We start from the raw sequence: 16,270 nt of genomic DNA on the forward strand, positions 1-16,270 counted from the left end.
TGCTTGGGGCTTTATTACTCCAATCTCTGCCTCTCTGGTCACACTGCCTTCTCCTCTTCTATCTATGACAAAATCTCCCTCTGCCTCCCTCTTATAAATACACTTGGGATTGCATTTGGAGCCCGCCCAGATAATCCAGGATAATCTCTCCTTCTCAAGATCCTTAAATTAGTCACACTGACAAAGACTCTTTTGCCATGTAAGGTAGCATAGCCTTACGTTCCAGGAATTAGAATGTGGGTATCTTGAGGCAGTGGGAGCAGGGGGCATTTTTCAGCCTACCCTCCCCCTGCAATGAAAGTTTAACGTCTATTTTCTAGGCAGGTGGTAGAATATAGTAAGAGGCAGGTAGAGCTGAGTTTGACTTTTGGCTCCACCTGACTTCCTGACATCAGGTAAATTACTTGAATTCCTCACACTTAAGTTTCCTCATTTATAAAATGTGAATAACAATAATATCTCCTTCAAAAGGCTGCCATGAGGATTAAATAAGGCACTATGTAAAGTGCCTTTGCATTTTCAGTAAATGCTCACTAAGTAGTATTATTGTGAACACAGATGAAGAAATAACATTCAGAAGGCAAGTGACTCCCTGAAGGCCACCTAACCAGGAAGTGCCAGGGCCTAGAATTGAATCTGGGTCTCTCTGGCACCAAAGTTCAAGCCTGTTCTGCCCCCCTGGATTATGGTGATCCAGGCTTATGTGCTCACGGACTTCAGAATCAACACACCTGTGTTATTTCAATTCCTAATGCTCCATGATCCTCTCTTCTAGCAACTGTACAGCTTGCAGTCCTACAGATCACCACTCCTAATTATTGAGACTGAATTTACACAGTGGACCCTAGGACAGCAATGTCATGTTTTAAAAATGATTTAGAAATATTGGAGACCTGCTTTTACAGGGGATAGAGAAGTTGGCTTGTATAAAGATCACATCAGATGGGCTGGCGATCCATTTGGTCTGCAACTCCAGGGGTCCTGGACCTGATATCAATCTCAGTCTACAATTGGAAACTACATCTCAAACAAGACCACAAGGTCTCTAAGGGGGCAAAGAACCGACCAACCAAGCACAGCGCTTGGAATTTAAATTTACTTATGCATTCGCTGCCTCAGAGTCAAAGCAGCAGGGTTAATTCAGTTCCCGATACTTCAAAAAAAAGTTTAAAAAAATTTTCAAATACTCACAGGCAGCTCTCATCAAATTCTGGTATCCCCACCCATCTATCCAATCATTTCCCTGGCATTGGTCTCCTTGAGTTATACAATCTCAGCTGCGGGGGGAATGGGGAGCCCAGCTGCACGCCGAGTTTGGAAAAACATTTTGAATACTTTAGATCTGCCAAGTACTTGGTTAAAGAATGATATCCTCTAATTTCTTAAGCCATGTGTATTTTAAGTGAAATGTAATCCATATGTCTGCGACTCATTTAAATGCGACTCAGAGAAGCACAGTTTCCAAAAAGCATCGGGATATGTCTTAAGCCTTTCTTAAGCTTCCCTTTGATCCGGGACATTGAATTTCGCCAATGAATGAAGCTCTTCACAAGAGAGGGACAAAGAGAGTCGTCCCTTTTCCTGAGTAAGATGTTCAAGTGTCCTCCTGAGGCCAGAGGAAACGGAAGGTGGGGTGAGAGAGAGCTCCGTGGCCTGGGCGGCACACAAGGCTTCGCTCTGGAGCAGCTATGTATTTCTACCAGGCATGCTTAGAAGAGAAATGCAGCAGGAAGAGGTAACGAATCCATCCTTCCAGTGCTGAAAAATTCCTTTCCTGCCTGCTAGTTCTCCCCTTCTCGGGTCCTCTAGTATCATACAACTCGAATAGAGTGGAAGGAAAAAGAAGAAAATTAGGGAGCTGAAGTACTCCACAGAGTGAATGACTGTTGGTTTTCCAGGTTGTAGCTTGATTTCCAGGCCAACAAAAGCAGTCTCCTTCCTTATGGTACCTCTGAGGGACTGATAACAAGTCAGAGATATGACGAGAGATTAAAGTCAGAAGTAATGGTAGGAACTATAATCGGCAAACTTCTAAACGCCCAAATTCTTCCTTGACAATTACTGTTCCTCATGAGGTCTGGAGGTAGATACACATACAAAAGAAAATAGATTTTCATTCTCATTAGCTAGACTTGTGCAAACAGGATCTCTCTTTAGCCAGGGCTGGAACATGAATAGATGGGGTGAAACCAAAGGACGTTTGCCCCTTTTCCAAGCCAAAACTTAAACCTTATTATCATTCAGACTCAAGAATAGACAATATAGTCAAGAGACGAGAATTCCAGAATGTGCTTAAGAGACTAGCAGAGAGAAGCGTATGGCCAAAGGCCCTCTGGGCACAGTGCCCACTGGTTGAGCTGCTCATTTGTTTTTGAAGGTGACCTTGAATGTAGTGATCCTGCCCTCTAGTAATGCAGCCCAATGAGCATCCTGTAAGCTGGTTCAACAGTTCGGTGTGCCTTCCTCCTGGGAGAAAGCGAAGAAAGAAGGGAAGACAGCCAGGGCCTGCATCTCCCTGGAGGTGTGCACCTCCCCAGATGCCTACAGCTCGAGAAGGCTTCCTTTGAGTTCAGCCAACAAGTTTTTGTCTAATATGGTTAGTCCTCAGGACATGGGGAAAATTATATGGAGAAAAAATATTATGGATGTATGCCTCAAGTTGTGGGCTGTGGAAATAGCAGCCCATAATTTCTTCTCTGTAATTTCCTCTCTCATATTTATGTTGCCTAAACGGTGGGTCCTGAGCTCGCAGTTCATCCTCAACTTCAAGGTCCATGGTTTTGGGGGTTATTTGCATGTATCCTACTGCTCCCTATTTCCAGAGATGTCTCCACAGTTGAAGAGCAAACTCCTCGAGGCAGGAATTTCTTTTCCACTTTTCCACATACACAGTATTCTTTAAATAGGTAGTTCAGGAGAAGTTCTTAGAGCCCAACTGGGACCAAATCCCCATTTTACAGATGACAAAGCTGAGGCCCAAGAGGGCCAAAGGCTTTTTGACCAATTCCACACATCTGTCTCTGAGCTCAGTATTCTCTCCACTGTACCACACTGCCCCAACCACAAGTAAGGTTCTCTTAGCAACAGCCATGCACCAACGTTGTATTTGTGTGTAAATGATGTGTATTTGTGTGAGTAAATAGAAAACAATGCAATATATACTTTATTAGAGCAGAGTATTACCTAAATGACATACAGTTGAGTTTGAAAATATCAGTATGGAGCAATATGTATAGTATAATCTCATTTCTGTTCCTCCCTCCCCAACAAAAACAGCAACCTGTGTGTGCTTCTGTGTGACCGTTTCTATGAGTATCTATATGTATGTTCACAGGCATAGAAAAGGTCCAGGATGTATGCCCACCAAACCGTTAATAGTGACTTCATGTGGGTGGGAGACTCATTCTTTTACTTATCATACTTTGGTATTGCTACACATTTTACAAAGAGCAGGTGTTAATTTTACAACTAAAAAACCACAAGGGAGAAATAATAATAGCTGCCATTTACTGAGTATGGAATATAAGCCAGGCACTAGGCTGGGCCCTTCGCAAACATCACCTCATTTCATCCTCCCCGTGGTTCTAGCATGTAAGACTATCATGAAAACCCAGATAGGGAAACTGAGGCTTAAAGAGGACATCCAGCTAGAAAGCGGGAGAGCTGCAATCCGAACCCGGGACTATCTGACACGAAAGCCATATGCAGATTATCCCTATGATGCACATGCACTCAGTAGAGAAAAGGGTGTGCGTCTCCCATGGGAATGTCGTCTATTTATTCTCAGTTGCTTCACAGCAGAAAAAGTCTGCCAGCTGCAGTGTGTTGAACTAAGGCACCTTGGGGTATCTGCTGCCTGAGCTGAAGGCCTCTCCCTCCTGGCCCATCCCCCGGGCTCCTCTGTCCTCACCATTCTTGGCGATCTCTCCATGTGTGAATTCCATTACAGGCCTGCTCACTGCTATTTTGGGCCATGCATTAGCACGTGGGCTTTGATTTGATGGGAGAAGGCCAGACACCTCAGCATGATGAAAAAGAAATTAGAAATGTCTCCTCTCTCCCCTCAGAGTCCCAGAAGCCCACAGCTCCTGGGGGGCCTGAGAATCCAAAGTATGGGGAAATGTAGGAGGCGAAGTGGAAACTTTCATATCTATTAAGGCTGTTTCTTCTCGAAATTGCCATCTCTTAGCCATCCACATGGCTCACTTCCTCACCTCCTTCAGGTCTCGACTCAGATATCAATTCACCACCAAGGCTTTCTCTGACCACCATTCTGAAACAGCACCTCCCTCCCCACCCCTGCTCTCCCTGGCTCTGTGTCCCTTTGTTTCTTGTGTAGAGCTTGTCACCAGACACACTACATATTCACTGCTTTGTTTACTGTTCCCACCACTAGAATACAAGCTCCGTAAGGGCAGAACTGTTTTACTCACGGCTGTATCTCCAGTACTGACACTGGTGCCTGGAATGCCATGGATACGTAGGAGGTGAAAAAAATGAATAAATCAATCAAGGAACTTAAGAACCAGAGCTTGAGGAGTAGTCAGTCACTTAGCGCAGGGCCTAGTTTCCCCTCAAATATCATAGGACTATAAAAACTTTAACAGAGATTTGAAAAATCAGAAAAGCATCCTCCCTGCCCCCACGAGCTTTTTTTGCATCCGGACTCGCATGCACCATGAATGAGAAGGCTTTGGGAAATAAACACACTAGGAAGTCGTGTGCAGTTGGAGTTCCGCTTACTAACACATGTTCAAAAACAAAAAGCCCAATTTAGACGAAAATAGCAGGAAACCATCCCCCAGGGATACCTGATGAGGTCATAGTGCTTGGCGCTGCTGTTTTCCATTTTTGTCAAGTCTCTGCCAACTCAAGGAGGCCAGGAACCACATCCAGTCCCCCGCCACTCACTGGGAAGCTAGGGAGCTGCTCAGAGCAGCAGACAACAGACCCGCATCCACGGGCTCTCCTGGACTCCAGACCCATGCCACGAACACACATGATCCTAGTCTCACCTCTCATGTACCTGCTGTGTGACCTTAGACAGGTGCCCACCTGCCTCTGAGTAGAAGTTTCTGCATCCACGCAAGACCATTGCTCTCGGTGTTTTCTAAGGTACCTTCCCGCTGCAACTTCGTATGACCTCTTGCAAAGGTTCCAGAATAGGAGCGGAGAATGGGTGCTGGACCCATTTGGCCAGTCCAACGCCTAAGGGTTTGCCCATGACGGCAGCCCCACCACTTAGAATGTCCAGAGGAAACTGAAGGCTCCACTTGGGAGGAGAATAGGACAGATTCAACTGAGGTGGCAATAGGGGACATTTAGACTAGAGCTATAGGGATGGGGCCATGAGAAACTAAAGCCAATGCCTGAGACAGACTGTCAAGAACAGACCCTCCAATACCCTTTTCCTGTAGGACAAAAAGAAAATGATGCAAGGAAAAATCCCAGGCAGGCAGCACCTGCACCCTCTGGGGACACAGCCAGCCAGGTCTGTTCCAGGGAAATGGGACAAAAGGAACACATTCTTGGGCTGGTTGGAGTCTGAGGAGGAAAGCAGCAAAAATGATTGAGATGCACATCTTTCTGGAGGCAGGGGAGAGGTGTGGGTGAAGCCCCACCACTGCACATGCTGAAGTGGCTCTGCCACACCTCCACTCCGCTCACCCTCCTCCTGCACAAGGGTCCAAAAGCCTAAATTTGGAATCATTTATAGTCTCGATTTCTACCCAGCTTAGCAGCCATTCCCATCCTTTTGGATATGAGCAGGTCCCTATCCATCCCTTTCTTGGCAGTGATGTGTCTGATTACTCATCTGCTTCCAGGGGACTCGGGAGACTGCCAGGAGAAGGGCAGTTGTCTGAGCCATGCAGCCTTATCTGCAAGGTCTGTGCAGCAGAATCAAAGTGGGACCATCGGTGGGGAAATTCCTAAGGTTTTCGGGGTCTCCCAGCGAAGTACGGAGAGCTCTCCAGTGGCCAAGTAGATTGAGAATGGCCCAAGAACAGGCAACAGATGCAGCCATGCATGATGTCTATGCACCAGCTCGATAACATTAATCAAGATAGAACTGTGCTTGATGGCAAATCGATGTGGAAACATTTCTGAGTCAGGTCACCACCCAAGATGAACGAGGTTAGGAAGATGGAAGAACGAGCCCGATGAAGCCAGGAGACTGCTGACCATGCCCTTATTGGCGGGATCTCAGATTTAGCTCACCCAGAACAGATGGAGCAGCCAGGGTTTGAGGCGCCAAATCCCTGAACACTCCCCGTTGCCTCTCCTCTCTGCTGTGTTCCTCTAATCTCCTTCACTTCCTGCCATGCTCTGTGCTGCAGCTAGTCAGACAGCTGCCAGAATCCTCCAGTCCATCCCGCCCTCGTCACTCACACACACACACACACACACACACACGGTGAACTCTAAGAAGCCCCGGAAATATGGCCTGAGGAAATTCAAGGAAAACATTAAACAGTCCGGTAATTTCACAGCAAGTCAAGGGACTGTAGAAACACTGTCTTTGCAAGAGCCTCCCCTCAAAGAAACCAAGGAATGAGAGCTTGGGTCACTTCACTAACTGCTTCCTTCCAAAACAGCGGCACCTGTGTCCGGCATTGACCTAGAAGTGAATTGTTTCATTTCAGACAAAGGAGGAGTCCACTTACTCATTCTTCTCCAAGTCCAGGATGAGTTCTTGTCCCTCAGCCATTACCCTGAGCTCAGCTTTGAGTGGATGCTAAAAGCAACAACAAAAGAATGTCAGTTCCTAAAAGCAGGGTGGAGGCTCCCAGGAACAGATACAGGATCTAGCACAGTGCTCTGACATTGATCCACAGGAAGTAAATGAGAAAGGGTCAAATTGCATTTCCAGCCCAAACATAAAATAGCTTCAGTCCCAGAAGGACCTGATTCCCCTCCCCCATCTGCCTTCTCTTAAAGGACAAAGGAAATAAACTGCTGAAATGTGGTGTAAGTTCTTGCGTGCAGGTCTGGTAAAGGCAAATGCTGGAAAACATCTTCAGCAGCAAATTCCGGGTGGAGTCAGATCTGGATTCAAGTGCTGACTCTGATGCTGCAGTGACGTTGAACTTGGGCTTGTTACTAAACCTCCCTACAGCTCAGTTTCCTCATTTACAAAACAGAGGTAATAATAGTTCACCTTAGGGGTTCTTATAAGGATTAAGTGATATAGTGAATGTAAAGAGTTTATCTGGCATATAGGAAACACCCCCATACATGTTGGCTATTATCTAAAACACCAGCGGGGAAAGCCTCTTCATAGTGAGTTCTTAGTTTCCATTATTTTGTTTTGGCTCTCAGTTTGGATACCCAGAGGAGGCAATTAGGAGCAATTCAAACTAAAGTTTTATATGTCCAAATGAAGATGTATATTTTACACACAAGAGAAACTTTGCTGATGCCCAAAGTTGCTATGCACCCAGCATAGATCGTTTAAGATGTCACACAGATGGCCGATAAGCATGGACGATATGTTCAACATCACTGGTAACTCTCCCCTCCAATTTTTTTAAAGGTATCTTTAAGTGACACAGTGACAAAGATTTTTTAAAACCATAAATCACAGTGCAGCAAAGCATACTGTAAAATGGGCACTCTCATATGCTACCATTGAGAATTTAAATTGATACCAACTCACCAGATAATAATTTGACAGCATGGACTAAGAGTTTTAAAGTGTTTAGACCTCTCACTCAGTAAAGTAAGACTCTGTCTGAAAGGAACAAATGGAAGAATAGGCAAAGGTTCATGCACGAGGATACTCACGACTTATAATAATGATTAATAAAATATAACCTAAATGTCCAAAATAAGAGAATGGTTAAATAAATGATAATCCATTCATATGACAAAACACTAGACAGTCATTAAAAACAATGACTTTAGATAATTCCTAAATTATCAAGAAAGTATACATGATAATCACAAAAACTCAAAATATAACATTATGTTTTATTTAAAGATACAGAGAAAAAATTCTAAACTAATAAGTTACCACAGTTAACTCTAGGCAGTGGGATAGTTGGTTAATTTTATTTTATTCTGTGTAACTTTCCATATTTTTATAATTGCTTAAGAAAAGGCTTTTTATCTCTCTGTGTCATTACTGTGGAAAATTTCAAAGAAATTAAAAATCCAAGTCATAATAAACTTCCATGCTTCAACAATTCAACTTAAGGCACTTAAACTATCTTTGAAGGAAAAAAAACCCCTATTTATTTAAAAGAGGGTATTTACATATTTAAATCTATTAAAACAACATCAATTCTTTGGGGGTATTTTAAATATGTGCCCTCTAACGATATCGAGGAACTGATAAAACTCTTAAAGCCTCTTTCCATACACAGAAGCTCTTGCTAGAGAGGAGTTCCAGCCCCTTTTAATGTGGACCCAAGGACCTAGTTTTGGTGTGTCTGAGAAGGTGGGTCACCTGCTTTGCTGCCGCAGGTGGGGGCCGGCCTCCTCCAAGCACACTCTTCTTATTTGCCTCAAGCCTGGCTTCCCATTAGAGTCCTGGGCAACCCTGAGCACTTTCGCGACTCTGATGAGATCTGAACGTTCTGATCCAGGAGGCTTGAGTAACCCTGTTCTTTGCATTTTTTGTTGTTGTTGTTGTTGTTGTTGTTGTTGTTGATTTATCCTGACTTCTCTTAAGAAGAGACATTTCAAAACTGTGGGGAGAGGAAGCTGGGTGGATGTTTGCCCAATAACTTTCACTAAGGGATTTACTTCTCTTTTTCTGATGCCCTGATTCATCTCTGCCAACGCCTGTGCTGGTTGCTGGTCCTTTGACACTTTACTCTGGGGAGTTCTGGAGTGAGGGCCTTGCCCAATCACATTAGGCTTCAGGGACACAGTCCCAAGTGGGCATTTGAGAAAAAGCTTGCAGCAACAGAGCTGTAGCAATTCCCTTACCAGAGAGGTAGGAGTCCATGTGACAACTCACACAAAAAAAGAAAGTCGACACAAATGAAAGTACTGTCACCTCTCCCCTAAAGGGACATAAGCTACAACATGAATACAGATATTTATTTTTAAGTGAGTCATCCAAATATATTTCACTCTGGTCTGGAAGATGCTCAGACACTGATATTTAAAACATGGTGTTCCTCGTTTCCAGGGGACATTTCGAGCAAAACAATGAAACAGCACTGCAAGGATCTCTGCGGCCTCCCTGTGCAGCTTTACTCCGCTTTTCCCTTCCCGCTTCACTTTGCTAGGAAGGGGCAACATCACCCCTCCTAGTGAGCTTACCACTGGTTTTACTTCCCCAGAGGAGGGTTAAAATTTGTTTCACTTTAGGCTCAGATTAAACAGATCTTCAGCTCCATAGGGTATTGGATATCTGTCTTATATGTTGCATCCCTGTTAAAATCTAGTACGATGTTTAGTATGCAGTGAGTGTTCAATTGATGCTTGATGAATAAATTAATTATATAAATGAGAATAAGAGGCCCAAGTGAGACTCACCTTCTTCTCTCTCTCTCTCTCTCTCTCTCTCTGTCTCTGACATTCATTCATTTTTCATTCAACAAATACTTATGGTACCAGGCACTGTGCTAACCGTACAAAATAAAACGACCCAGATTCTGGGTAGACAATGGCTGGGAACAAAGACAGGATCTGGGGCTCCACTGTGTTTCTCAGGCCCTTCCTGAGGATGCCCGTTATCCCACATCTGGAAGAAACAGAGAGGCCTCTACAAAGAGTATAGAGCCCTTCCTCAGAAATAATGGATAGGTTAAACTATCTAAGATCCCAATTTTTAAAAATAACTTGCTCTAGGATGGCCATCCATTAATCTGTCTAGACTTTTCCTGAAGCTATTTTCAGCCTCTCTTACTTTTTGATGAAATGAATTCCATGCATTTACTGTCTTCTGGTAAAATGTTACTTGCTTTCATTTGTCCTAAAATTTTCGCTAACTTCCCTCAGTAAATCCAAATTGGAGCATTTTTTAAACATGTCTGTGTTACTCTAGCCATAACTTTAAGGGTTCCAGGGATTTTTTCCCTCTATTTACCTTTCTAGATTCAAAAGCCACAAAGTCTGAAATCCTTCCTGACACAGCTCTCTCCTCTCTCTCCAAATATAATCTTGCTCTTATATGTTGCCCAATAAATCATTGACCGTTTGAACCGAAAGGGATCTTATTCACCACCCCCACCCCCCAGCCCTCTTCCTTCTTATTCCCTCTAAGCCCTCTCTTATAAATGAGGAAACTGAAGTTCAGAAGTGGAAGGTCCCATTGCTTGTCACTGGCACACAACAATCACATCTTTCTTTCTAGCTCTTTCTTATCTCACGTGAGCTGTAAAAACCAGAACCACAAAGAATATCCTAGATGCACAGGTCTTCTCCGCAAGAACAGGATAATTCTGTCTGTCCTATTCTCAACCCCCTGGATAAAGACTGTGCACTTTGCTGGGGTCATGGCCCAAGATGCCTATTCAATTTTAAGATATATTCTCTAGTACTAGGTCCCTACCCGGCACCTTGTTAAAAAAAGTTTAGATCATCATTTTCCCTCCAAGTACATTATCTCATCAATAAAATAGAGCACATATTATGCAGAGCAAAAATAATAATGGCAATATTTAATCAATTCCAATTGAGAATCAGTGGTTTTTGTGACACATATTTGCACTTAGCTTGTGTCAGCATTAATGTGGATTTTCATTTCCTCAACTAATAGCATTTGGAAGTGTTCTAGAAGTTTGTCACACAATGAAGGAACGTCCCATCTGGAATTCCAAAAATGACACAGAGAGAATAGTGTGAGTCAGAAACAGAAGTAACAGTGATGACAGGGCCTCCAGTAAAGTCAAGTAGGTCGCCTCAAGCCTCACAGAGTGAAGTTGTCCACTCCTGCCTCTGGAAATGAGAGCTTTTGGTCTTACCCTTTCTCCCATGGAGCCTTCCGCAGCCTTCCACTGAGGTATTATCCGTTCATGCTGTAGCTGGGGGCTGCCTTCCCCACTTCCTCCTGCCAAAACAGGATGCACACCCATTGGAATCCCAGACCTCGGCACCCTAGCTAAGCCAGCCATGCACTGCCAACTTGGAAGAACCCCACATTGGGTCATTAAAAGACCTGCTGGATTCCAGGCTTCTGGCACTGACCATGGCTCAGGCACTCTGCTAGGTGTTAGCAATACAGTTCTAAACAGGGCTAACAAGGTCTCTGTACTCCTCACAAAGTTTATTCAAGAGGTGGGAGACATATCTTCCAGTGGTGGGAGACAGACAACACAAAAATGTTTTCAAATGGTACAATAGGGTCATGGAACAAAGAGAACCGTATTTTAGACAAGACGCTCAGCAAAGATGGCCTTTCATTGAGACAGGAAAAGAGAACCAAGCAAAGATCTGAGAAAAGATTGCTCCAGGTAGAGGAACCAGCAAGCACAATGGCCCCGCCTAAGCAAAAGCAGACTCAGCCTGTTTAAGGAAGCAGAAGGTAGAAGTAGCTGGAGTTTAGTAAATGAGGGGGGAAGTTGGTAGGAAACATGGTCAGCAAGACAGCCATGGGCCTGATATCACAGAGGCCATGGGAAGTATCTGGATTTTATTATAAATAGACTTGGAAGGCATTGAAGGGTTTAAACACAAGCAATATGATCTATACTCAGTTTTTAAAAGATTGTTCAGTCTGCTGAGTGGTGATTGAGGGTAGGGTCAGGGAGAGGTGCGGGAATGAGTAGAAGCAGGAAGGGAAGGCTGGTGACTTGCAGGAGCCCTGGTGAAAGATGGTGGCTCAGACTAGAATGACATCAGTGGAGAGGAATGAAGTGGTTGGATTCTGGGTATATTCTGGAGGCCAAGCTCATGAGTATTATTGCCATCGAACTTCAGTTTTCTCATCTGTAAAATGAAGATAATAATTCCTGCCCACTCATCTACAGCATTACTGAGGAGAGTCACTGTGAGCTTGCTCCACAACCCAGAAAGCATCATCACAGGCTCCTGAGCTTCCTAATGGCAAGTCTGCTTTTGGATATCATTTCCTGCTTTCCAAATCAACCTCACCACCCAGTGCTCCTTCATCCTCATGACAATCCTGGGAGGTAGGTAACAAGATTCCTATTTTGCAAGAAAGGCAAATTGGAACTTGTTTGAGGAGTGACTTGTTCTAGGCAGTGGAGACCTCAAACACTGGTTGCAGACAAACTTAATAAAGTGGTCATTTTCCAAGACCTAGGCATATTAGTCTGCATAAGAATAGGCCAAATCCATAGGATTCCCGGGGATGGGGGTGAGGATTCCAAAATCCATTTTGTCTGAACCAACCACATCAATCACACAGAATGTAATGAGTGATTAAAACAAACAAAAAAAAAGATGGCCATAGTTGTTCTGTTAGAGTGGAGGGATTATGAGTGATTAACTTTCCTTTCAGATAACTGATATATTTTCAACCAAAATATATCCTAAAAATAAATCTCATTAGATTAGTATTAGTTTTATCATGTTGGTAAAATTCAGAAGCAATGCATTCATTTATTCATTATATGTTTTCTGAGTGCTAACTATGTACGAAGCACTATGCTAGGTGCTTGATATATATATATTTATGTAGGTACCAGAGAGGCATAGTCCCCGCTCTAGTGGCTCTGATAAGTCTAGATTCTTTGCAATGTAAGGACTGATATGATATTTAATAGGATATTTAAAGGAATGAAATGACCTTTATGATGCAAAAAAATACTGAAAGCAATCTAAAGGCTGAATAACAGAGGAACACAGTACATCTTAAGAAAAATTGTTCAAAACTTGGAAATAAGGCAAAAGAACAACCAGGATGTCTTTTCAATGTCACATTGTAGCATTGTTTAACAGGCCCTCGCATAGATCACTGAATTATCTAGGGGAATGTACTTTTATCTGATTTTTAAAAATGTACTGTTAATTATAAGACTACACTCCGTTATGTGTTAACTGTAGATTTCCATCCGGTAGAGATGCAAATGGCTTCGGTATGGTAGATAAGTGAGAATTATGGTTGTATAGTTCCATGGAGCATTGAGCACTTTTGCATCTGTCCCAGCACAGGTTTTCAATATAAAAAAACCTGTATCACCCCTGCTCCTCTAATGCTCTGAACCAGCTTCATCATTCCATTCACTGCCTTATTAATGAATTGAACAAATCTTTACCGCCCATTCAACCTATATTTGTATGCCATGTTTTTAACTTATTGAAGATTATGCTTCTGTGATTTCTTGAATCAATTTATAGTCATCCAAATCATGTTTTTGGACAATTTAACGATGTGGAGAATGCTCATTATGTAAAGTAGAAAATGCAAGACACAAAACTGTACATATGGTGTGGCTCCAATTTTCTCAGAATGTGTTTATGGGAACACACACACACACACACACACACACACACACACACACACACACAGACTAGAGAAAAGAGGAGAGACTAGGAAAGCAGCGGAAGGAGAAGCCCAAACCAGAAAAACACAGGAAAAAGAGAGAGGGAGGGAAGCCGGGAGAGGACCGGCGTTTTCTGCCTGCTCAGGACCTCCACCGCCTCCCAGGGCGCATAACGTGGGAACAAAGCCGTGGCTCCCGGGCTTGTGGCCAGTGGGGGTGCAGCCCCGTGGAGTTGCAGGGGACAACTCCCAGGTCCTCGAGATACCTAGCCCACCCGGCTCCATCCCCACCCCAGACCTCCTGCGCCCTGCCACTTACTTCTGGTCCATCCCGGCAGGACGAGCGCCAGCAGGCAGAGCCGGGCGGCGCCCACGCACCCGGGCATGGTGGCAGCGGCCCCTCGCGCGCTCCACGCTCACAAGCACTCGGCCATGCCAGCCCCCTAGCCAGGCGGCGACGCGTCTGGAACCCACTGCTCTCCCAGCGCCTCCCAGCCCAGCTCCTAGCCATCGGCCGCGACGCTCCGCCCTCAGCTCCGCAGGGCTCCGCCACCGGGTGGAGGAGGGGACGCGCCCGCCTGGAGGGGACGGGAGGGGCCGCCGGGGGAGGAGCCGGCGGGACCCCTGGGGAGCCAGGCTGGCTCAGGTGACCCAGAGCAACCCAGAGAAGAGGATTCCTTCAAGGTGGGCGCGGCCTGGGGCGGGCGCAGGGGGGCAGTTCCTGGACTCGGGCTTCCAGGAGTTGAACTGGACCGCTCTGTGCACAGCGGCCCGTTTCCTCTGTCTTTCACTGTGCTAGATGTCTTGGGTGGCACTCAGAGGCTACTCATCCAGCATCGGTCCCCAGATACCGCCACTCTTGGAGGCAGGCTTCGAAAGAGTTAACCGAACCACCATGCACACAGAACAAAGTGCTATATGGAACCGTTTTCTTAGCAGGACATGCGAATCAAGAAGCAATTCCTTCTGACTGGGAGGAGGGAGTGGTGAAGAGAGGCTTCTCAGAGGAGAAGACATTTGAGCTGGGGAGGAGGAGGATTGGAGCACCAGGCAGAAGAAATGGCCTAGACAAACATACTGGGGTGGGAAAGCCCATGGGTTGTATTGGAGGGGGAACTGGAATTTGGAATGGACAGGATTTAGGGCTTTGGGGGGAAATTAAGGGAGTTGAGACCAGAAAATAATAACTATCACTTTTTGAGGCTTACTAACTGCTGGAAAAAGGAAATAACGACGACTAGTATAGCACTTACTAAGTGCCAGGCACTGTACGCATCACTTTACATCCATTAACTTATTTCATTAATTAATTTAGGAAAAGAACTACCCACCTTTTAATTATCCTTTTATATGTGCCAGGGACTCTGCATACATCATCTCTTTCGATTAGCTCAATAATCTCCTGAGGCAGGTACAAATAGGATCCTGTTTTAGAGGTGAGAAAACCAAACCTGAGAGGCTGATTTGCCCAAAGTCAATTACCTCTTTTAAGGCTTTATCTCCAAATACAGTCACTCTGGGGTTAGGGCTTTGAGATATGAATCTGGGGTGGGGGTGGGGGGCACAATTCAATCCATAACATTCCATCCTCTGCTCCCCCCAAATGCATGTCCTTCTTGCATGCAAAATGCATTCATCCCGTCTATGCCCATGCCACCCTGAACAAGCCCGATCACGTCTGATCTCGGAAGCTAAGCAGGGGCAGGCCTGTTTAGTACTTGGATGGGAGACCACCTAGGAAGACCAGGTGCTGTAGGCGTAAAAAATAAAAAATAAGGGATTATAAACTGACAAGGTCCTTGCAATCTGTGAGGTCAACCAAGTGTCGCCTCGCCTAAAAAAAAATGCATTCGCCTCATCCCAACAGTCTTAAATCATTCCAAGCACCAACTCCAAGTTCAGTGTCTCACCTAAATATCACCAGATATGGGTGAAATTTGAGGTATGATTCATCCCGAGGCAAAAATCCTCTCCATCCAGTGAACCTGTGAAACCAGCCAAGTTATATGCCTCCAAAATAGAAGTATAGGGTAGACATTTCCATCCCAAAAGAGGAATCAGAAAGGAAGGGGTGGCGGGTTCAGAGCACATTCAAAACCTAGCAAGGCAAATTTTACTAAATCTTAAAGCTCTAGTACAGTCTTCTGGCTGGATTCTTTGCCTTCTGGGCATAGCGGGGCAGTAGTGTCATCCCCATGGCCCTAGACAGCAGCTCCCTCACCCTGCGGCTTTTTGGGGTAGCCCTGCCTCTGAGGCTCTGTGTAGGAACAGCCTGGCTCCCTGAAACCAAGAAAGAAATAGCCTTGCCTTCCAGGTCTGTATGCTCTAGGCACACAGTGGGAATGGCATCCCTGGTGATCTCTGAATCACCTTCAGGGTCATTCTTGCCTTTTCCTGAAAGATAAAGCATATTTGCAGCCAAATAGCTCTATTGTCCTGTCCTGTAGAATTCCAAAAGTCCAAAAGCCTTTATTTTGTCCTGCCTCTGTTCCCTTCAGTCCAAACTGGAAGTGTCTCACTGATTCTATAGATTGTCTACTTGCAAAAGGCATACAAACTCCGATCTGAAATTTGCTTCCATTTGCTGGCACTCAGCTGATCAATATTTAATCAGCATGTACACCCAAAACTGGGAAGTAGCTCACAAGAGAAAAAGTCCAGTGGTTATCACACTCTGACCAAGGAGTGAGAATGTTCCTAGTTCTGTCCTCATCCAGCCTCCCAACACACACACTTATACACAGGAACAAACATATATGCAACTTTTGACTCCTTGGAAGCCTTCCCATTTATTTGTAAAGAATGTATTTGTTGTTTATAAAGAATACTACATCCCTACATATTCTTTAAAATATTTATGACATTTAA

At 44.6% G+C, this 16,270-nt stretch overlaps 1 protein-coding gene, 1 long non-coding RNA gene and 1 pseudogene across 3 annotated transcripts in view; 2 read left to right on the top strand and 1 right to left on the bottom strand.

Moving 5' to 3' along the window:
* The window catches only part of ADAM19 (ADAM metallopeptidase domain 19), a 73,062-nt gene extending 59,081 nt beyond the window's left edge, over positions 1-13,981 (bottom strand). The window contains exons 1-3 of the mRNA XM_006906462.3: positions 13,722-13,981; positions 10,920-11,005; positions 6,666-6,736 (exon numbers count right to left, since the gene is read on the bottom strand). Of these exons, the coding sequence (XP_006906524.1) occupies positions 6,666-6,736; positions 10,920-11,005; positions 13,722-13,788 (224 nt within the window). The 5' untranslated portion in view covers positions 13,789-13,981. The remainder of the gene's footprint in view (positions 1-6,665; positions 6,737-10,919; positions 11,006-13,721) is intronic.
* Positions 11,023-16,270, top strand: part of LOC107195290 — a 51,512-nt gene continuing 46,264 nt past the window's right edge. Inside the window, exon 1 of one of the 2 annotated variants that reach the window (XR_003044629.1) lies at positions 11,023-12,086. This is a non-coding gene — a long non-coding RNA (uncharacterized LOC107195290). The remainder of the gene's footprint in view (positions 12,087-16,270) is intronic. The other variant, XR_001516392.2, reaches the window with a different exon arrangement.
* LOC112475255 lies at positions 15,043-15,161 on the top strand (annotated as a pseudogene).

This window comes from Pteropus alecto, unplaced genomic scaffold, assembly GCF_000325575.1.
Source record: "Pteropus alecto unplaced genomic scaffold, ASM32557v1 scaffold40, whole genome shotgun sequence".
Classification (NCBI taxonomy): domain Eukaryota; kingdom Metazoa; phylum Chordata; class Mammalia; order Chiroptera; family Pteropodidae; genus Pteropus; species Pteropus alecto.